We start from the raw sequence: 22,558 nt of genomic DNA on the forward strand, positions 1-22,558 counted from the left end.
TAAGAGTTTAGGACATGTTAGGAAAACTGTACCTAAAACATAAACTGATCTTTGTTTTGATTTTTCATTAGTTCAGATTTTGTTCTTTTATTAAAAAGGCCATTTTTAAAAAGAGGGAGATAAACCAGAAATAAGACAGAGCAATGTCTAGTAACCGAGGGCCCATTTTTCCAGTTTGAATGTCTGAAATTAGGCACCTAAATACACATTCCAGGTACCTACAGCAAGTACTGATTTACAAGCCCTAGAATGTGTGTGCCTAAACCAGGCATACAGGTGCTTAAATGTGCATTTAGGTGGATGAAGTTAGGCATCCATGTTTGAGAAGCGGATTATGATCAATACGAAGAAATGAATCAGTAGAGTGCTAAGAACTGCTTTGAAGGGCTGGGGTTAGATATTTGTGAGGACTGCATCAACACTTGCGATGAGCATTCGATGTCACACCTTCTGTGAGTCATAGGAATATCTCGTTTGGTCAGATTTGTTCACTTTGCATGGCGGCATGCTGTCTACTCAATAAAATGGGTCTCCGAACACCTCACCTTAGTGTTCTGCTCTCTGAACTGGCTCCCCTTTGAGTACAGACTCCAAAGTAAGTTTTGTGTTGTGATATTACAAGCCCTCCACAGACTGGCCATGACCTAAGAAATTGTCTCTCCCATCAGGAGCTCATCTTAGGACAGGTACATACCACTGGATCACTGACACTGACAACCCATAGGGGGAGTTTCAGAAATACAGGAGACAAAACTTTCATGGAAACTGGACCTTTGGGTCAGATTTACAAAGGTATTTAGGTGTCTAAAAATGCAGATAGGCATGTAGAACTAGATTCACAAAGGGACTTAGATACCTAACTGCCACTTTAGATGCTTAAATCCAAAATGTAGATCCTAAAACCTCAGCTCAGCTGCCACCTAACCTGTAGGCACCTCAATTCCCAAGGTGCCTAAGTTTCTGCTGGTGGGCCTGCATACAGCTGTGAAAACTGATGTGTAGGGCCTAGCTCACATCCAGATACAAATATTTAAATCTTCATTAGAGCAGGGCCTCAAACCTGGATCTCCCAGGTGGGTGGGCTAGCCTGTAGGCTGTAGAGCCATTCTTATATATTCATTGGGTCAGAGAGAATGTAAGTGGAACAGTTTCAACAGGACAGTTTGTGTCCAAATACCCTGTAGCCCATGGTTGGGGCACTCACACAGGTTCAAGTCACAGCTCTGAAACAAGCAGAGTGGGAGATCTGACCCTGGCTTTCCCACATCCTGGGTAAGTATTTTCTCCTCATTCTCCTTTGCTCTTCTTGAGAAAGGGTTGATCTGGCTCAGGTGCCTCATCCCAGGAGGGGCTTCCCAGCTGTGAATCGCAAGCAGAGATTGATGCCTCCCGTCAGCCTGGCCATAAGTGCCTAACTCTCTTGGCACTTCTTACTGGCTAACTCAGGTGGCTGCTTGCTCAGAGTGCTGGCTTCTGTGAATGACATTCATATGTTCCTAACCCTCCCTGTACGTTGCCAAATCGGCCTCTCGACTATTGAACTCACGCCTACAAGAGAGAGGAATGACAGCAGAACTAGCCACTGCAAACATTATTGCCATGTATACATTGAATTCTGCATTTGATAGCTTTTTAGATCTGTATAACTGTTCTAACACAGTAAGCCTCTCTCTCTATATTGATGTGATACAAACAATCGGGAAGAATCAGAGAGCGGTGACTGGTGTGACTGACGTATATTATGTGTATTGGTAAATATAGTAGTTACCAGTACAAATGCACCATTTGTTCCAAATAACTAAATAACATTCTCTCAGTATTTCCAGTGTTCTCTAGAGTAAGAATAGGGAATGCTGCAAATGTTCAGATAACCTCTGTTTATCAGAGGAAAAAGTGATAAGGTTTTATATGCAACCACTACATTTGGTGGTTAGATTTTACTTCTGGCTTAACAGGTTAAATAATACAGCTTTTATACTTGGGAACAGGAACATGTGGGACGAGAGCAAGATGGTTTGCTCAATGAATTCCTCTGTTCCTGCTGATTGTTTTCATGCAATAAATCACCCGAAAGTGTCTCTCTCTATTCAAACTGATGTCTCAGGAACCCTAAACAAGAAGCCAAGGGCTCACCAGAGGATGGCATTAAGAACTAAAACATTGTTTTTTCCCCCTGAAGAAATCTTCTCCATCTGTGCGAGAATTGTTGTCCCTGCCTTCCTAAGCAAAGTAAGACATGCACAATATCAAAGCCGACACTGCTGTGTCTGCTCTTCTCTCAAAGGATGTACAACAATGAACTTTCAGCTCTTTGAGCCAATGTGCAAAACCTCCTGTGTAAATACAACCACCTCTGGACAATCATATGAGGAAGAGCAACTGCAATCAACTTGGAAACTATCAAGCAAATGATGTGCTGCTAGCCCCTTCCACTGCATTTTGGAAGGAGTTGTATTCCCCCGGAGACAAAAAGCAGATGTGAAAGACCAATCACAAGTGGAACATTATAGGTTTCATCGTGTGCTGCTGCCAATTTGTGGAAAAACCCATTTGTTTTTATCATCATGTAACAAACTTCGCTACAGAGAACTAGGCACAATGAGGATTGTTAGGGTTTTATTTATTTTACTTTAGAAAGATGTTTGGCATTCACTCAATAGCCTCCTATTACAAGGTGGGGTCCTCTCATCCTGGATTCCTTACTGCTACCAGTCCTCACATAGCACTCATAGCAAACAACACCCAATACTTTATTTACAGTGTGAATATAACAGAACAAATTTCCAGCAGCTTGTGGTTCTTACATTGTCCCTAGGCACAGTGGGGAGAGATCTCACCTCCCTGAGATCCTGGGCTTCTCTAGCCTGTCCTTCTAACCTACCTCTCTTCCATTTCCTGTCTCTCTTTGAGCTTTCCTCTGCTGATGAGCTGAGTCACCTTGATAACTGGTTAATCATTCAGTCCTAGCCCAACTGTCTCCCTGATTTTCCCCAAGTGAGGATACTTACCAAATGACCAGAGTGGTCAATCAGCCTAAGGCTACTTGCATGCTGTCACACCTCCCATCCCATGCTCTGGGTGCTTCTAATTTACATCCTCATTAAAAATAATGATACAAATAGTAGTTTACTAGGCTGTTCATCCCTTAATGAATAAAATTAGTCTGCGTATGTTGCACTATAAAACCCAGACCCCAAGAGTCCTTGCCTGCATGGAGTTCATTTCAGGATAAGAGTCTGTAAAGACTCAAAAAGACAAATTTATTCTTAACATTTTAATGTATCTTCTGTTTTGTTTACAAGTATTAGAGATGCCCGAACACAAACCTTCTGCAACGGCATGGTCTCAACCTCTGCATGCTACTCTGGGCCTGAATAAAGCAAAGCACACAAGAGGAGGACATTACTAGCCATGATAAATGCCCTGAATGCCCTCTGTGAGCAATTCAGGGTACAATGCCAAGTTCACCTCCAAGCTGACTCAAACAGAGCAATGGAAATCTTTTGAGACCTATGTGAAGAAGGAAAATGCATTAATGATATCCATTTGGACTCAAGAGATGCATAATGGCCCTGTAATTACTGGCTTCACTCTCCAGTGATTTCTCATCAGCTACAGGACTGTTACTCTAACTCTAGAACCGTTGCCTCTGGCTTTAATTCTGCAGCAACTTTTACCCGGCGTGAAGATTCCAGATTTTTGATCACAGTGTGCTTGGAAAAGAGAGAAGCAGCTGCAGTCACAGCAAGATGAGTCTCTTTCTTCGCTATTTCTCCAGTTACTCTTTTTCTACATAACAATGCAAAGCAGCTTCGAGTGGTTTACATGTCTCTCCTGGGCTCTGCATGTAACTTAATGTTTCCCAGTTCCCTTTGGTATAGACTATTGTATTTACCACAACTCACTTTGGAGATGGGTGTCTAATCGCTTCCACGAGCAGAATCCACATGACGTCTCCTGACAAGCAGACCAAGAAAAACTGATGCATAACAAACAAATCATGGTGCCAAAACGTTACAGCATTTGACTTCTCTGATTAGCTCTCTCATAATTTGCTATGTATTTCAATAATAGGCCTCTTAATCTCCCTTTTACTAGTGAATGTAAATGTAGTTATGGCAAGTGTCACCAGGTGGTGCTGTTACACATGGCCTTCCAAGGTCTTTTTCTTGTTATGCAAGCAAGCCTTGACCCTTGAAAAGACACACTGTGGTCTTCTTAGTTTTAGGTTCTGCCAGGTTTTTGTGTAAAGGCAGAAAGAGGAGAGAGGAAGCTGTGCAAGCAGCAGGAGAGTTTGCTTTCTGCTTTGGGCTCTTATTAGAGTCAATTCTTGACGTGGAGTTGCTCCCCAGGAATCAGATATTGGAGTTGGGGGGAGCTTCTTGGGGGAAAGGCTTGCCCTGCATGTTGTTTGACCACCTCATTGCAGGACTAGTGTGGATGTGTAAATATAGCATGTTACACTTGGACTACCTCAAAGCCTCCATGTCACTGATTTATCCTCCACTGAGGAAGCTGACCTGCAAAGGGACAACACAAGTCAGAACAGGTTACTGCTGTTGGAAGAAAGGACGATATTATTTATCCTGTTGTTGTTATTATTTGTATTACAATAGGCTCTAGGTGCCCCCCTCATGGACAAGGGCTCTATTGTGCTAGGCACTGTACAAGCACAGAGTAATAGTCAGTCCCTGCCCTAAAGAGCTTACAATCAAAATAGACCACAGAGTAGGGGGAAGGGGTGCAACACACAAGCAGAGTGAACAGTGTGATGGCAGCAAAAATGGCATTTTTAGGGGGCTGGAGTGGGTTTAATTAGGAGGCAATCTGCTAAATGGAGAAAGAAAGGAGTTATGGGGGGGACAGGGCAGGTGAGGAAAGAGTCAGAGGGGCAGGTTTGGAGGGCAGCAGAAATGAAGGGATTGTGAATAAGGATTGGAGCAAATTGCCAATCAGTGCTGGGCAGAGAAAGAACATTCCATAGTTTTGATGGGACTATGTAGAGGTCCCTGCTTCTCTGCCTAATGCTGATGCCTCTCTGCAGTTTTCCACCAAGACCACATGGTAGATGGAAAGGAGACACCACCTGAGTCTTAATACCCTCAGAATAAAGGGTGTGTGTATCTCACTTCCATAGGTCTGGGTCCAGTGCAACGTTGGGAGAGGGGTCGCCCCACGTTGGCCCCATTTTACTCCCTCCCCACCCAGTGCAAGCAGGAACAGAAGCAGCCAAAACAGGTGGAGTCTTAGTCAGAACTCAGAGACATCTAGCATTTTTCATGCACTCTTTTGGCACCATCTCCAGATCATCAAGGCCCTTTCCTGTGAGCCTGTGCATGATAATTCCTGTGCTGTTTCACTAGGCCTTTGTTCAATGCCATAATGCTCTCTTCTGCTCTGTTCTCCTAGTGCAGCGTCTTCGAGCTGCAAGCTCATCTGAGCTCAGAGCCATTGCTAGTCAGTAGTTTTATTACTATTAAGTGTATTGAAGTAGTATCCAGATGCCCCAAAGAGAATCAAGCCCCATTTTGCTAGGTTGCATTCCCATACACAGATATAGCCCCTGCCTGAAGGACTTATAAATGATCAATCACCAAGAAGAACCCTGGTCACAGAAGGGACCAGTATTGGTGTTTTATTTGTTTGTCAGCAGTTACAAACTGGGTCCTGCGTGTACAATGTGCCATCTTTCAGATGAGCTGGGACATTGAAGTTCTAACTATATATGGTCATTAAATATTCCCTGAGTATTTTCTAAGTGGAGCTGAGTTAGCATCTCCTAGTCCCTGGTTGGATTCTAGTTTGGTTTAGTTCATTTCTGCCTACCTGAGCTGATGGAAGGATGGTCCAGTGGTTAGGGCACTGGCTTCAGACTTGGGAGACCTCAATTCCATTCCTTGCTCTGCTACAGATACATCATTTAGCTTCTCCATGCCTCAGTTTCTCAACCATAAAATGGGGCTAATAGCACAAGGGTGTTGGGAGGATAAATACATTACAGATTTTGAAGCACTTTGAGATCTACTGATGAAAAATGTTTGGTATTATCATTACCTATAGTTTAAGATGGAGCCAGTATTCTTCTTCTTTGCTTTCTATGTTCAAAAATTGTAGTGCATTGTTACAACATGCTGTGGAATGGCTATTGCCCTCCACACCAGAGGTGACTGCACATCAGTGGTCGATATCTGTTATCACATGAATAATATAGTTGCAAAGGGCTTTGAAATGCTGTGGAATAAAAGGTGCTGTGTAAATGTATAACATGATGATGTCTCCCCAAGAGCAGGCAATCTGATTGCTAGCTTCAGATTGTATTGACATTCACTTTGGAGTTTGTCAATTTGCATATTATGCAAACTTAATTAGATTCTGGCATGAGTAGATTTCTGGAGGATTGTTTCTGCTGAGTTGACTGGTTTCTTTGGCATCTGTTTTGACTCAGATCTAATCACAAGTCATTTTTTTTTCTATTTTTTTATTGTAACTTGATTGTATAGGTCTATGTGTGAAGCCAATTGGCATGTGTAATAACATTTGATTGATATTATTTTACATCCCTCTCTTCCAGCAATCATTCCTTTCTTCAGTTCCTCTCTAATAATCTACTTCCCTGAACTGCTTTTTCATGTATCTTAAGTGAGGGGTCTGCACAGTGGATCTAATTACAGCACTGGGACAGAGGTAATTCCTTCACTAGTTCAGTAAGACTATTCACAGGCAGGATTAGGCCCTTAAATTCTTTACTCTCCATGCAGGGAACATGTTTTGTGTTTGTAAAGCATTGTGTAAACCTACAGAGGCCTGTGAAGTGACTTTAATCATCAGTAAGATCCCTCAGTTTAATTTGCTTTTCTGACATGTATTTCATAAACTAGCAGAGTTTACTAAGATTCAAATGAAAATAACAAGAAAAAGGATCCATAGATAGAGCTGCTGGGATCTATGGATAGATGTTGGGATCTATGGGTCCTTTTTTTTGTTTCTGTTTGGATTTTGGTAATCTCAGCTACTTTATGAATTGATAACTTAACAGTTCAGTGCACTAAAAGGGTTAACTACACTGCTTATTTTCACTGCTCTGATTTCATTGTCACAGGTGCAACTCGCTACCCACAAAACTCAGCTGTACCCATTCAGCTCAATACATCTTACTTTAGCACTTTACTGCCTGAATTCCAGTCTCCAAGTGAAGCTAATCAGGGAAGCTGTGATTTTTATAGCTGAGCCAGCTTTCCTATGAACCTCAGTTCCAAAAATAAAGCAGTGTTTTCATATGTACATTATGGTCCAGGGTTTTATTTTAACCCCTCAATGGACGGGCTTTTTAAAAAGGCCTCATTTCATTCCTTTTGAAGGAAAGAAATACAAATAAGATGTGGAGCGGCTGCAAAACAGCTTCCTCTCATCTCCTTCCCTGTCATGATAGCAAATCTCAGCACTACTCCTGGTCAGACAGGGTCCTGAACCTTCAGAATTTGGCTACTTGCCCTACAGCTGTGGGAGTTAATGTAGAGTCTTGCCCTGTTCTACAGCAGCTTATGACCTCTGAGCTACAGGGATGGATGAGACGGAGCCAATCAAACAACCTATCTGTAGGTACTCCAACTTCCCCTTCCCTTCCTGGGAGGATAATTTGGCCTGGTACAAAGACCTGCTTTCATGGGAGTACATTTCTCTCTTCTCACCCTGCCCCATTCTCCCAGCCCTTTGTGTCCAGAAAATGTTCTAGTAACCAAGATGCTCCTGCCTGAGCTTTCTACTGACCATTCAGATGTCACTGCCACTAGACCCTTCAGTCCCTGCAGGCCCCTGCAGTGTTGAAAGCTGGCACCTCTCACCATCTGTATGCATTAGCTGCAGAGTTAAATATTCAGGGATGGAAACTCTGTTCCACAATGTTCAGGATAGTTACCAGTACAACACAGGGAGGAGCTAGTGACCTACTCTTTTGCAACCAGATGCTGGCACTGAGAGAAGGCACTAAGAAAGGTTGTGGGTTCCTCAGCCTAGAACTGCCACAAGATGCTAAGCTTGCTGTAGAAAAGGCATTTGTTTAGTTCTCTGTGTCTAGAAATAGTGTTTCTTATAGAAAAGGAATGGGGCCAGATTTGCTCTTACCAAGATCTGCTCAGTGCAGCTCTGTGTGTGTGTGTGGGGGCGGGGGCGAGAACCAGGGGGCAGGGGAAGTACTGGGAAGCTGGTCATAGTTTCCTCATTCAGTTAGCCATTCTGTGCTGGCTTCATCTTGAGTGAGAACAGGCATTAGGTTGTTCTAATTTATGCCGGTGGGCTATGGTTCTGCACACCAGCTGAGGCTTGGTGAAACACAGATGCATGACATCTTCCCTGTACTGTAGGAAATTGGCATAAGGGTTGAGGACACCAGCTTTATGTCAGCAGATAGTTCCTTCCATGGAGGGAATTTGCAGCTGGCCAGCTGTGGCTGGATTCTGGCCCCTTTGTGTTGTCTGTACCAGTTTGGGGGATGGAATTGGACCCATAGATTCCAGGCTGGAGCAGCAAGAGTGTATTTTGGGGTCTAATTCAGTTCTACTTTAGGGGATTGTGCACAATCTAGCAGAAGACATGGGTAAGTCCACTTCTTTGCATATTAGGGAAACTAGACCCAAAAGAGGCAATGATGACTCCCGCACTCCATAAGATGAAGTAAAGTGAACAGGTTTCTTCTAATGTTTAAAAATCCTTAATGAATTTTACATAATGAAGATAAAGTTGGAAACAAACAAAGAAATATGAAGAGAACCCAATATACCCAATGACTCAAGAATTCATGCACAATAGCATTTCAAATTTAATGAAAGAAAATGGAGTAAGAATCACATACTTACAGTATAAACCCAAGATGTTTCCTTTTAGTGGGATATTCAGCTTGAGCTATCCAAAGACTGAAGAAAGATTCCATTTTGCCATGCTTCAGAGTGCAATATCTCTCAGCTTTATATGTCACAGAATATGAAATGGATCCAGTGGTTTATATAAAGTTGTGTAGCATCTTTCCATTCCTGAAGGATTATTTTAATGGCTAAGGTTAATACTATATCTAATAGTTTTTGCTATAACTACCTGCCCCCTCTGTTAAATTTGCATACTTGGCTGATGTAACGATTATTAATGACATGTTTAAAACTAGTTTTTAATTTGGCTGTTCTTTGAGAGATATCAGTAGCTCAGTTCTAGAATAATTGAACTCTGGTACATGGGAACAGGAGGTGAATAATTAGTTGTCACTGAGCATGACCAGTAAGAGTTGTTATGAGACTGATTGGAGTCCTGAAGTGCTTTATGCGGTAGGAAAAAAAAGAGGGTTAATTACATGGATGTAAGTCATTAGCATGATATTTGTTCTTCCAAATTTTCTTACTTTCTTCCTGTGATAAGAAAGTATCTGTGTTTATTTCTAGTGTATAGTGTAGTATTTTGGGCTTATAGAGGTAAATTTCCTGTATGTTAATCAGGGTAGATGACCTAAGGGTGGACAGCTTTGCAACACAGTATTTCATGGACCTAGAAAATTCTGAGAGGACAGGGAAATTCCTTAATTTACTTCCTTCCGTAATTTATTTACTTAATTTCCTCCATTGTTGTGTATTTGGAAATTGATTGCTGGGGAGAAAATAATTCTGAAGATTCTCAGAAAAGATATGTCCTGAAATCAATTCTTCTTTGATCCCCTCTTGAAGCCAAACATGTAAAGTAAGGACTTCATTGATATAACAGGCAGTTGTACCAGAAATACCTTGAATAGCGAACGGGACCCTTGCGGGTCACATAAGATATTTATTTGCTTAAAAGCCTTGATGGTTACATGGAGACTAGACTATGATTTTTAAATAGGATGGAAAGGACATAAGGACCAGGGTGAAATCTTGACTCCTGTGAAGTCAGTGGGAGTTTTGCCACTGAGTTCGGCTGAGCCAGGATTTTACTCCCATTGTGCACCCTTAACTTGTAGCATTGGGTCTCTAGTACACAAAATGCTCAGTCCATTCTTGGCTTTCTGCTTATGTGATGGTCTCCATCTGGGCTGTGGCAATGTGAACTGAACCCGGGACCTCCAGAGCTATCAAGCGCCAGCTGCTTGAGCGCCAAGTCTTTCATCTGTAGCAATTCATATCCTCTATGAATTAGCACAGAGAGGGGCATGTAGCAAACACTCAACGGTGGGTTATGCTTGCACATATTCCCCTCTCAGATCAGGATATCCACAAAGGTTTATATAAAATTTCAAGGGGCACTTCTTGGGGGTCCCTTCTCTCACAGCATGGTCCTCCTGCTTTAATGTCTGAAGACACTACACCAGTAAGAGTGGGCTTCATATACTGTCAGCCACTGAACAGTTAACTGTCTAGCTCAGATAGGCTTCATCCCTGGCTATCCTTTACTAGCATTAGACAAAAGAGTAGATGCGGAAAGCGTATTTGTGTGTATCCCAAACCCAGTCATCCTTGCGTTATAAATGCTACAACTGCTCTGGTCCTGTGTGCCAGCTGGAGCCCATTACACCTAGATATTCACAAACTGACACATTATTTCTCTGTCTCATATTTTATTCACCTCAAGCTATACTTATGCATCTGCTGTTCTTCTGTGAAAAGATGAAAGGTTAAGCGAGATTGTTGCTGGACAAAGGTGATGAAGCGTGTTCACCATTAGTAAGCAGCATATACATGGTGGAATACTTAAATGCTCCCTCTCTCTCAAGAAGAGATTTTTTTTTGTTTTAACCCATGAATGACTGCAGGAATTTAAGGACCAAATCTTAGTCTTAAATTTGAATTTCCTGGCTGACATTTGATTGGACTTTGGCAGCTGTCATACAATCATAACATCATTAAAAATGCAACAGTCTGGGTTTAATTTGTTTCCACAATATTAACTTTGCTGTAACTCATGGTGAATGTCTTGATCTTGGATATGTCTTCAGATCTTGGATATGTCTCCTACTGTATTAAACCTGCTCCCTCTGTGTGTTTTCTGAACTGTTTTCAGTGGATTCATGATTATCTTGATATGTATATATAAATCTATATTATTTTTTTTAGTAACTTTGTCAGCTGAATCTTCAGATGATGACTCTGACATGGTAGTGCTGCCACAAAAAAGTAGGGAATGAGGATATGTTTTGTGCATTTATCCATTTAATTTAGTTACTCAGATCTGAAGTTATGAACAGGATTCAGAATTCTGGGAGCTTAGTGAGTGTAGTTCCCCTGCTCAAACAAAGGCATTTATTTTACTTGTACAGGATAAGGTGCAGTCCAAAGGGAAGTAAGGAAACATGTTGTATTCTTCCCTGGTATAAGCCCTTTAACTCCATGACTTTCAGTGGAGTTGCATCTGCTTCTGAAAGGTCTGAATTTATCCAGAAACACCATTTGAGGGGGTGTGTTTGGAGGCAGAGGATACAGGTAGGCCAGGCAAAAAGGCCTCATTGTGGTCAACTGTATCCTAGCTGCAGGCTTATGCAATCGCAGCAGGCACTCCAAGGTCCTCCAATGAGGCTCATTCTGACCAGGGATCTCAGTAAAAGAAGGACAGGTCAGTGGTTAGGGAACTAACCTAGGACTCAGTTCCCAGCTCCGCTACAGGGTCCCTGTCTGACCTTGAGCAAGTCATCTTTTTAAAGGTTTTAGGCACTGCAGTGCCTACCTCCCCTTAAAAATCTGGGCTTTAGTGTGTCTGTGCCTTGATTCTCCATCTGTAAAATGGGGATGAGAGCACTGCTATACTTCAGAGGAGCTTGTGTTAGATAGGTATGCCCCCCTGTTACCATGCTATCTACTTAGATAGTAATTACTTCCTTGGGCTAGTATTGGTGATAACTCTACAGTCTATGTGGAGCTTCCATTTTTCTGTCCATTAACTCACTGTGCTAGACTTTTTACTAATAGATGGTGGTTTTTACCTGACCTCTCCAGTAGCAGAGTCTTGCAACCTTAGTAACACTTTCTGTACAACCCTATGCTAATCTGTTTGTGGATGAATAGTCCTTTTGATCCATCTGAGACAGCACATCATCCATTTAAGATCTTCTTTTTCTGCCTTGTGTTCTTCTGCCAAAGTATGTTGATTAGTAATTTGGTTGCAGAAATTTTGGATGACAGAAACCACTTTCATGGGACTGTGTGATGAGCTCACCCCCACCCTGAGAGCTGCCCTGCTGGTGGAGAAGCAGGTGGCTATTGCAATCTGGAAGCTGGCAACTCCAGACAGCTACTGATCGGTCGCTAACAAGTTTGGAGTGGGAAAGTCGACCGTTGGAATCGTGTTGATGCAAGTTTGCAGGGCTACTAATTGCATCTGCTCAGAAGAACCATGACTCTGAGTAACATGCATGACATTGTGGCTGGCTTTGCACAAATGGGTTTTCCTAACTGCGGAGGGGCGATAGATGGGGTGCATATTCCAGTTCTGGCACCAGCCCACCTAGCCTCCAAGTATGTTAATCGGAAGGGGTATTTCTCTGTAGTTCTCCAGGAGCTTGTGGATCACCGTGGGCATTTCATTGACATTAACGCAGGCTGGCCTGGAAAGGTGCATGATGCACACCTCTTTCAGAACACAGGCCTGTTCAGGAAGCTGCAATTCAGGACAGAAGATCACTGTAGGGGAAGTTGAAATGCCCATTGTGATCCTTGGAGACTCCGCTTAACCTTTAATGCCGTGGTTCATGAAACCCTACACAGGGAGCCTTGACAGCAGCAAGGAGTGGTTCAACAACAGGCTGAGTCGGTGCAGTATGACCATGGAGTGTGCTTTTGGCTGTTTAAAGGTCCGTTGGTGCTCTCTGTATGGGAAGCTGTACCTGGCCAATGACAAAATCCCCTGATTGTATCCGCGTGCTGTACCTTCCATAACATTTGTGAAGGGAAGGGTGAAAGAGTCACTCAGGCATGGAAATCGGAGGTTCAACACCTGGAGGCTGAAATTGACAGCCAGAGAGCAGGGCTATTAGAGGGGGCCCAGCACAGGATTGCAAGGATTAGGGATGCCTCAAGGGAGGCTGAAAGCCACCAGAAATGTTTGGTGACCTGCACGGGAGTGAAGTGCAGTGGTTCCAATGTTAGTAGGAATCTGTGTTTGCTACGCTGACTTGCAGTGCCTGTTGCTTTCCTGGGCTAAGGTATCTTTTACTTTATGCAATAATAAAGAATGTTTTCAAAGCCAAAAACGCTATTTACTTACAAGAAAATTCATTTATTGAAAAGAAACACAACTGCTTGGGAAACAGAAAGGGCAAGGGGGTAGGGTGGGGAATGGTTCAACCACAGATTTGCATATGTCCTGTTATCATACTCAGCCTTCCCATCTGGAATGCTGTGCAATGAGTGCTGCACTTCTGGCTGGCTAAAATGCATGGTAATGGGGGTTGAGTGCAGTGGGTAAGGGTCGTAGTTTGCAGGGCTGGGTGGAAGCTGGTGGCGATAAGAACCAGGATGTTGGGGAAAGAGTGTTGGAGGTGACATAGGGGCAGAAGGGAAAGAGTTTTGGGATAAGGGCTGCAAGGGTGGGAGCGGGTGCAGTAGTGCTCCGCCTGCATGGCTATGAGCGCCTGGATCGAGTCCGCTTGGAGCTCCATAATGCTTTGGTGCTGGTGCTCCGCATTCTGCTGATGGATCTTCCTTTTGCTCTCCCTCCACTCCCGTGCTTTTTGATTTTCATGAAGGGACTGCTGCATTACTTCATGCAGCAGGTCTTCTTTGCTTCTATGTGGTCTCTTCCTAATTCTTTGGAGCCTTTCGGTCAGTGATAACATGGATGGCTGAGATCTCAAGGTTGGGTCTGTAAAGGCAATATGCAACACTTAACAGAGGCAGCATTGTTCACACCAGACAGAGCAATGATTCACCCATCTTAATGACAAGCACAGTTTAAACGATAGCAGAATTTGTCTGTCCCAAAGCAAGTGCACATAACCCACGGGAACCCCAAAATGGTGAGCAAGCACAGGGTCGAGGAGGACTGATCATTTCACTGCTGTACTGCCCTCTGGGATTCTGTGCCTTGGAGAGAGCCAACAGCTGCAGGGGGCCCCTATACTGAACACTGACCCCATATTTTCCACAGGAGTTTGTCCTGGAAGATATCTCGCTACTGAAAGTGACCTGGGAAGCAGGGGAGGGTTTTCTACTACAATGTGGCTTCTGCCCTGGTCCATATGCAGCTTGCCTGTGTGCAGCAATGTCCCCCCACCCCTCACTGCACAGTGGTGTGGACATGTTAGCCTGACTGGGTCAAGGAGCACAATTACGCTCCCAAGGAACCTGTGCAAGCTCATTGCACAGCTTCTGCATGAGACCTGAAGAGATCATTGAGGCCGATTGCCACAATATGAGAGAGCACATCAATGCCCTATTCCACATCTAGGTATGCATGTAGCCCTAACCCTCCTCGCCCCAAGAGCCCGCACCAAATAACTTCCTTTCCAAAATAAAAGCCACTTGCTGGGCACATCCACTGGTGTTTGTCCTTCCCAAAGTACCAGCTGCTGCGACTGGCTACCTTCCTCCTGGCTTGAGAACAGCTCCTGGCTGCATGCATCTAGGGATGCCGGGGAGTCTTCCTCCTCCTCAGCACCCTCACTCCCACTTTTCTCATCCTCCTGCCTTGTTAAACTGGGCTCTGAAGTGTCCATGGTGGTCCTCAGAGTGGAGGTGGGGTCGCCCCCAAGTACTGCATCCAGCTCTTTGTAGAAATGGCAGGTCGTGGGGGCAGCACCGGAGCAGAAGTTTGCCTTGTGGGCTTTGCAGTAGGCATTCTGCAGCTTCTTTACTTTAACCCTGCACTGCAGTGTGTCCTGATCATGGCCCCTTTCCATCATGTCCCTTGATATCTGCCTGAAGGTATCGTAATTCCGATGGCTTGAGCAAAGCTTGGACTGGACAGTTTCCTCCCCCCAAACACTGATGAGGTCCAGCACCTCGCCATTGCTCCATATTGGGGATCACCTGGGGCATGGAGGCATGGTCACCGGGAAAGATGCTCTGAGAGCACTCCATGACTTGCTGAGCAAACAAGAATGGGATTTTCAAAATTCCCAGAAAATTTAAAGGGTGGGCCTGACAGTTGGTCACCTAAGGGCAGAGCAGTAGAGTTCAAAGTGATGACCAGAGTGGCTAGAACAGGCATTGTGGGACACTTCTGGAGGCCGATCAGAGCGCATTAACAGACCAGGGCATCCACACTGGTGCCGCAGCGCTCCAGCCAGGGTGCATGAAGCATTACACCTCTCGTGGAGGTGGATTACCAGAAGCGCTCCAGCCGCAGATTTGAGAGGCAAAGGTGGGTGAGCTGTGGGTGGGGTGAGGGCTTTGAAGTAGGGATTGGCTTGCCAGGTCCGTGGAATGCAGTGGGGGGCTGGGGCTGTTTGGGCATCTCAGCAGCCTTCTTTCGAGGCTGCTTGGATCCCTTGGGGTACGTCTACACTACCCACCAGATCAGCAGGTAGTGATTGATCTATTGGGGATCGATTTATCAGTCTAGTGTAGATGCGATAAAATTGATCCCCAATCGCTCTGCCGTCAACTCCAGAACTCCACCGTGGCGAGAGCCGGAAGCGGAGTCAACGGGGAAGCAGCAGCAGACGACTTGCCCCCATCCTCATGGCCAGATAAATCAACCTAAGATAAGCTGACTTCAGCTATAGGCAGGGGTTCTCAGACTTCTGCACTGGTGACCCCTTTCCCACAGCAAACCTCCAGTGCGACCCGCCCTTATACATTAAAAACACTTGTTTATGTATTTAACGCCATTGTAAATGCTGGAGGCAAAGCGGGGTTTGGGGTGAAGGCTGACAGCTCGTGACCCCCCTGAGGGGTCCCAACCCCCAGTTTGAGAAGCTCTGAGCTACGTTATTCAGGGCGCTTTACATGCCTTGCTAGTGTGGATGTGTTGTGAGTTAGTTGCTTTAATGCGTTCTACCTCGCAAGTGTAGCCAAGCCCTCAGTCCCTCCACCAACTCCACTGCCTGGAACAGCTAAGCTCTACACCATGACATGAAGGTCAACAGATCTCAGGCTTTTCTACATGGTAGGGTTACGCTCTACGGGGGTGTGGTTTCTAAAGTGCAGACCCGTGTAGACCCTGCTGGTATACACAAAAGGTTCTCTAGTATGCTTTAACATAATACTATTTCAGACAACCATGTTAAAGTGTGCCAGGAGGGTCTCCACAGACCAATTAATGCACAACATGTTAGTGCACTTTAGAAATCACTCTCCTCCCCCAGCCCATAGAGTGCATCGCCCCACCACATAGACAAGTCCCTAGTGACCGGCAACTTAAGAGAGGAAGGGACCCCGCAGCCCCTTCTCCAATGAGACCCTCACTGAAAACACCCTTCATCTGGCCCACTAGGGTGCAAACAGGGTGCTGTTAACTCAAACTTAGCATTGACTTCCACTGCTGTGGTATCAACCAGAGAAAAAAATGGTTTGCAAGGTTACCTGCCTATTTAAGGCTTTATAATGGAAAACTGTGATGCTAAGAATGGTGGCTTTCATCAGACGATTTCAAAGCACATTGCACACTCTAATTAACATGGTCTGACAGCATCTCTGTTGGGTTAGGTGTTGTTATCCCAATTTCAGAGATGAGGAAATTGAGGCACTGGGCGGTGTAGTGATTTGGGCGGTGTCACATAGGAAGTCTGTGGCAGGGTCAGGAATAGAACCCAAATTTTCTGAGTCCCAGTCCTGTGCAAAAACTATAAGACCACTCTTCCCCATCTAATGCATTGGATCACCTGTTCCTATAACCAAAATACTCATACACGGTGAGGGCATAACAGAAAGGACCTGTAAGGCTAAACCCATATCAGGGACCATGGTCCCAGATGCTACTATAGGACAGCTACCCTAAAAGCCAAGGGAGAGGATTCCTCACAAGGTTCACCTGTCCAGAACTGAAATCATTCACAGGTCTGGCTGCAAAGCATTGGCATTACCAGCGCTGAAGAACTGTATCCTACTCTCATCTTTTGCAGAAACACGTGCAAGCAAGCTCAATGGCAAACCTTACTGAGATTAAACCATTCTTTCTGTTGGTTCCAGGTTTCAAGAATATGGGAAAGAGCCAGAACCAGCAGGTCCACCCTTCAATCCCACCTTGTCAATGGGGTCTGATACTAATGAAAGCATTTCCCTTAGGGGCATAGCGCTATAAAATGGGTATCATGCATGTGATCCTGCTTCTGCCTACTAGAATAGGCCCTTCCCACAGATGTCAGCTACTTAAACCGCCATTGGAGGCACTTCCAGAAAAAACATCCTCCATGAAAATGAGCTGATCTTCTGTGTCTGGCCGGTGGGAGTTAGTGGGGACCAAAATAGAAGCATCCTCTTCTGAAAGTTACATAGTGGGGATGCAAGGATTTACTCTGCCCCACTATGATCTCAGGTTGCGCTCTGAATCCTCTACCCCACATTCATACAGCTAGCCTCATGCCTCCGAGAAGGGAAGTCATGTTTGGGAACAAAAGGGCAGAGCAGGTAGGGGCCTTCTGCAGCAAGCCATCTGGTATTGGGGACAGCACCTGTGGGTTGGGAATGGTGAACATTTTTTCAGTTTGTCTAGGGCAGTAAAGACCTTAATGAACACTGCCAGGTTCTGTTTCCTGCTGGAGCTCTGATCCATACATGGGCCTAAACATATCCCTGACATTATTTGGGGTACTTATGAGTCCACGTGGCACTAAGCTGCTACTTCATGGGAAGGGTCAGGCTCTTAGGACAGCTCCTCCCCAGTCTCTGAGTGGTTCATGGGGGAGAGGGAGTGTGTTCAGAGCAGCTAGAGTAAGAACATGCATTGGAAATGCTGCAAAATCATGTCCCTCTCTGCAGGAAGCTCCTGCTGATGCTGAGGAACATGGGAAATAGCTAGCAGCAGAAACACCAGGGACACTGAGACTTTGAGAGCCATTGAGGAGTTAGTGGTGGGGAGGTAGCAGTGAGACAAGAGAGGGGAGGAAGGGGTGTCAGGATTACAGGTACAAAACCACCCAGAGATTACATGGTGGGGATAAAGAAATTGGATACATCTGAGGAGGCAGAAATGAGGGCAAATTGTATAAAGGGAACACTGAATTTCTGGTTGGGACCCCACCTGCATACCATTACATTGCTAACTATAACATCATAATTTAACTAGCCTCCCTATATTTGATTCTTATAACAACAGATCCCCTTCCAAACAAGAAAAATTTCCATAATTGAAGGACACAGACTTGAGAAACGTAGTCCTAGATTCAAGTTCATTGAGTTGAAAGCCAGTCCACCCATTACCTGAGCAGTTAATAAAATCTATCACCCTATGATGGATTTTTTTTCCCTGCAGGCTAGAATTGATCTGTCCTCATTGTGATTTGTGAGATGGAGGGAAAACATAAAATATAATCAGGATTTCGGCTGCACTGAAAAACTCCACTATGTTGCTTTTCCAAGGCTTGCAAGTAACTAAAGCTGCAGTGGTCATTGTTTTGATTTATTGAAAATAAAGCACACCTTATTAACATTTTAATAAAGAGGATCTCATTGCACCGGTGCTCTGAGTTGCTGTTATTTCCCCCTGCGCAATTCCATTCTCTGAAAGAGCAAAATAGTAATGAAATCCATAAAGCATGATTTGTAAGACTGAAACTAAACACACACATTCGCCAAAGCCAAATGCTTTCTAAAGGTGCTGTGTTTGTGAGAGGTGCTTGCCCAATATGCGTGATGCAAAATGGGGATGCATTGTGAAGAAATCATCCTTGTAAAGCTATTGGTTCTGGTCATCAGACTCTATCCAATGCTTTAGTGATGATGCTGCTGATCTATTTGGGAAGTTGGCTGGCTCTCAAGGCAGAGTCTCTTCTCAAAGGCTGTTTCACAGTGAAAATATGCTCAGTGCAGCCGAGTGCATGAATGAAAAAGCCTCCGGTACCTTCTAGTCTGGCAAAATGCAGCACAAAACTCAACTTAGTCTGCCCTTTCTACTATCCCAGGTAAGAAATGGGATATTTTTTTCTTGCTTTCATTCATCTTCTCTCTTCTGCATTTGGATTTGGAAGTATTTGTGATTCAGGTCTGATTTCTGAGGAATTATACGTTGCTTGAATTACTGTTGAAGGATGCAAGATCTCTGTTATAAGGCAGTTACCAGGAATGTAGAATCTCGTATCTCCCTGATTTACAATTACAACAGATTTGCTCTGAGATATGTAATAATGTTTTCCTTTCAGAAGAAAAGAGAGAGAGAGAGAGAGAGAGAGGGAGAGAGTGTGTGTGTGAGTGTGTGATCATTCAAGTGTTTCGGTAGCAGCAGCAATATTTTGTCATATCAAATCCTGCAACTTTGGTATGCCTTTTTCCTCTATGGCTTGTGCCGGTTAGAAGGGTCTGTTATAGACAGCTCACCTTATTTACTGCTTTCTAGAAAAACGATGCGGATGGAAAAAAAATCAAAGCATGCAAAAGCTCCCCTCTCCACCCTCTTGACACGTATAGTACTCAATGTTAGTGACTTGCTTTGTAGCCTTTCCCCTTATTAACTGTAATAGATCCCTTCTGCCAGAAAGCAGAAAAAACTCCCAGCCTTGAAACCCAAGGGGCTGCTCCAGCCCTGCTGCTCCTGTCACTCAAAGCAGAGGAACTAGCTGGGTTCTTTGGTTTCTTTCTCCCTCCTCACCCCCCCCACCATGCCTCTTTTTTATGTTTAGTTTTGAAAGCAGTGTGTGATGTTGAAGGTTTCTTTATTGGTGTCCAGAGTGAAACACTTACATATTTTGTCCCAGTAGCTATGTAAACTCTCATTGAGGGAAAGTGTCACCGGCTCTCCTTGAGATAAAAGTTAATTTTTTGACTTGGGGCTTGAATGGCTTTGTTAACCCATAGGAGCCTGGCGTGTTCTGGACTGCTCATGCTTGGGATGCTGAGTCTGTGTGTGCATCTGCAGTCTCTAAACGGATTTTAAGCTTCCTGTTACAGACTGAGAGAGAATGGTGAGGGCTCATTGCAGGGAAAGCTTTGATGCTGAGGGGAGGCATGCCGAGGGTCTGTGAGCAGGAGACAGCTGGATAAAGTGAGTGCATGCACGCTGTGGCTCAAGGGTGGGCATGCTTGGCTTCTAGTGCAACCTGCCTGCAGCTGGGAGTGCCCATGTGGGCGGCTGGTGAAAGTACGGTACAGAGGGAGAATTGATGTCTTGCTGGGAATTTGCTTGAGGGAGCGGATGGGTGGGTTCGACTGCCTGTGCACTAAGAAGATTCCCACTTAAAGGGAACAACAGAAGAAGAGGGATGGTGCAGGGTCTGGTTCTTTGTAAATTGTGTGTAAATGATGCTGTTCTAGGTCACGTCCATGGGGCCAAGATACGGCGGTGATGGGAGCATTAGGAATGCTCAGGCTGGCAATGTATATATGGGAGGCCACATAAACAATGCTAGGCTCTGTGGGCTGCCTAGGTGGGCATGCAAATGGGCAGGGGGCCGGGCGAGCTAAACTGTAGGCTGAGGCTGCACATATGGGAGAGTGGGCATGCTGCTGCCTGCAACTGGCATGGCCTGAGGCTCTGGGACTGGCTGGCAGTGCCCGCATGGGCTTCAGGTTGGAGAAGCTGCAAGAATGGGCTGAGATTCAAGGGCTGGCTGGGTCTGAACATGCAGGCAGCTGGGCAAGGTCAGCTGCCAGCAAAGGCTGAAGCATGGAGAGAACAGGTGCTAAGCAGAGAGGGTGCAGTCTGGGAACACCCAACGCCACAGTGGAAACCTGGCTCGTGCACTAATCTGGCACCCTCACTCAAAACTTGAGGACTGCCATCTCCACTGCATTTCATCCTGCTTTCTCTGTGACTTCAGGCTTTTCCATCCTGTGGTTTTTTTAATGCATCAAATTAGTCAGCTCAGGCTTCCGTTCTTATTCAAACATTCCTCTTTTGTTATGAAGCAACAGGAAGGCACCCTTTCAATAACACTCCACCAATGGCCTGTTGAGAAAGCAGCTTGCATTTTAGAGTCAGCCAAGCACTTCATAGTCTATTAGTGCCCAATCCTGCAAGGTGCTGAACACCTGATCCTGCAAACCACTGTAGCTCATGCTTAACTTTAGGCATGCAAGTAACCCCACTGAAGTCACTGGGGCCGCTCACGTGCTTAAGTTAAATAGCTGCTTAAGTGACTTGCTGAGCCGGGGCCAGAGTGCTGAGCATAATGCAGGATTGAGTTCTTAGTGTTTCATAATACCCAGTGTTGAAGGGCGTTCAAACTGTGATCCATCTTCTCCTATCAGGATGGGAAGGTTTAGCAGGCAGTCTACCCAGTGATTTTTTTTTTTAAATGTACTTGATTAAAAAAAACACAAAAAAAATGTCAGCAAGTGAATTCATTAGGAAATCAGTTCAATTGGTAATAGGAAAGTGTAATAAATAAACCTGCTTTATTGAATATAGTCAGGGTAAAATATTAATTGTTGATGATACATAGATAGTGAGAGGGGCGGGCAAAGGGGAATTATTAAAATGCTGTACAGATATCCTCTTAGACTCAACGCATAAAAAGAACTTTCATGTGACAGGAGAAGTAAACAGAAGAATGAGAGAAACAACATATTAAACAAATGTAGCCATCTGGCAGTGGTAGCGTTTGTAACACATTTTTGTTAGGTATTTTTTTTTCTTCACAGCAGTAACAACAGCTACTTCCATAACCTCATGCTAGTGGAAATGGCAAAAATCAATCCTGATAAGCTGACTTCTGAGTAATCAACATCAATAAATGCAATACTTTTGGGGGACAGTGGAGGAAAAGCCTAATTCAATTTCAAAACAACAAGGGATACATTTGGGGGAGGGAAAACAAAGCAAATCTATACTCTGCAGAGTACGATACCACCCGTGAGAATATAAAATGTGCACGGATGAGAATTTTATATTTTTATTTTTTTCAAGTCAAAAGTAATTAATAAAAGAAAATCAGTCTTTTAAAACATAAATTGACATCTTTAAATAATCAGTGGTTGACAAGTACAGGCTAAGAGCCAATTTTCAAGACTTTATGCCGTCATTCTCATTAGCCAAGTGTACTTTATGAGATGGTTTGTTTGGTGAGGGTTAACCTGTATTAGGAAGATGACTGATCATTGGATTTTAATTTGCTTCCCAAAAGACAGTCTACTTGATGGGATTGTTTTACTATCATTTATGTCTCTCATAATTTGATGGAGGAAGACTGTTTTCAGTATCTCAATCTAAGTGGCTAAAGAGGACATATTCTTAGGAGCATGACAGTTTAGGGTAATCTTTAAGATTTTGCAGGAATGTGTGCACTGTACAATTTATTCAATCTGAAGCTGACTGTGAAAGTTTGGAAGGTTTGCTAGTAACTTGCATCTGTGCATTTAATCATAACAAATACAATGGGGAATAAATATCTATAGACCACTAAATAGTTCTCCCTACATAGAAAACTTAATTTCACCAAAACTAACTTTTGCTAAAATTTACATACAAAAGTTTTTTATTTGTAGGGAAAATATAATTCTTCAAGGGGGTTGCTTTGGCA

General features: G+C 44.2%; 1 protein-coding gene across 1 annotated transcript in view; it reads left to right on the forward strand.

Annotated features, from left to right (window-relative positions):
* Positions 1 to 18,842: 18,842 nt before the first annotated feature.
* The window catches only part of CDH13 (cadherin 13), a 749,109-nt gene continuing 745,393 nt past the window's right edge, over positions 18,843 to 22,558 (forward strand). Inside the window, exon 1 of the mRNA XM_030581605.1 lies at positions 18,843 to 19,006. Within this exon, the coding sequence (XP_030437465.1) occupies positions 18,962 to 19,006 (45 nt within the window). The 5' untranslated portion in view covers positions 18,843 to 18,961. The remainder of the gene's footprint in view (positions 19,007 to 22,558) is intronic.

This window comes from Gopherus evgoodei, chromosome 12 (assembly GCF_007399415.2).
Source record: "Gopherus evgoodei ecotype Sinaloan lineage chromosome 12, rGopEvg1_v1.p, whole genome shotgun sequence".
Lineage (NCBI taxonomy): Eukaryota > Metazoa > Chordata > Testudines > Testudinidae > Gopherus > Gopherus evgoodei.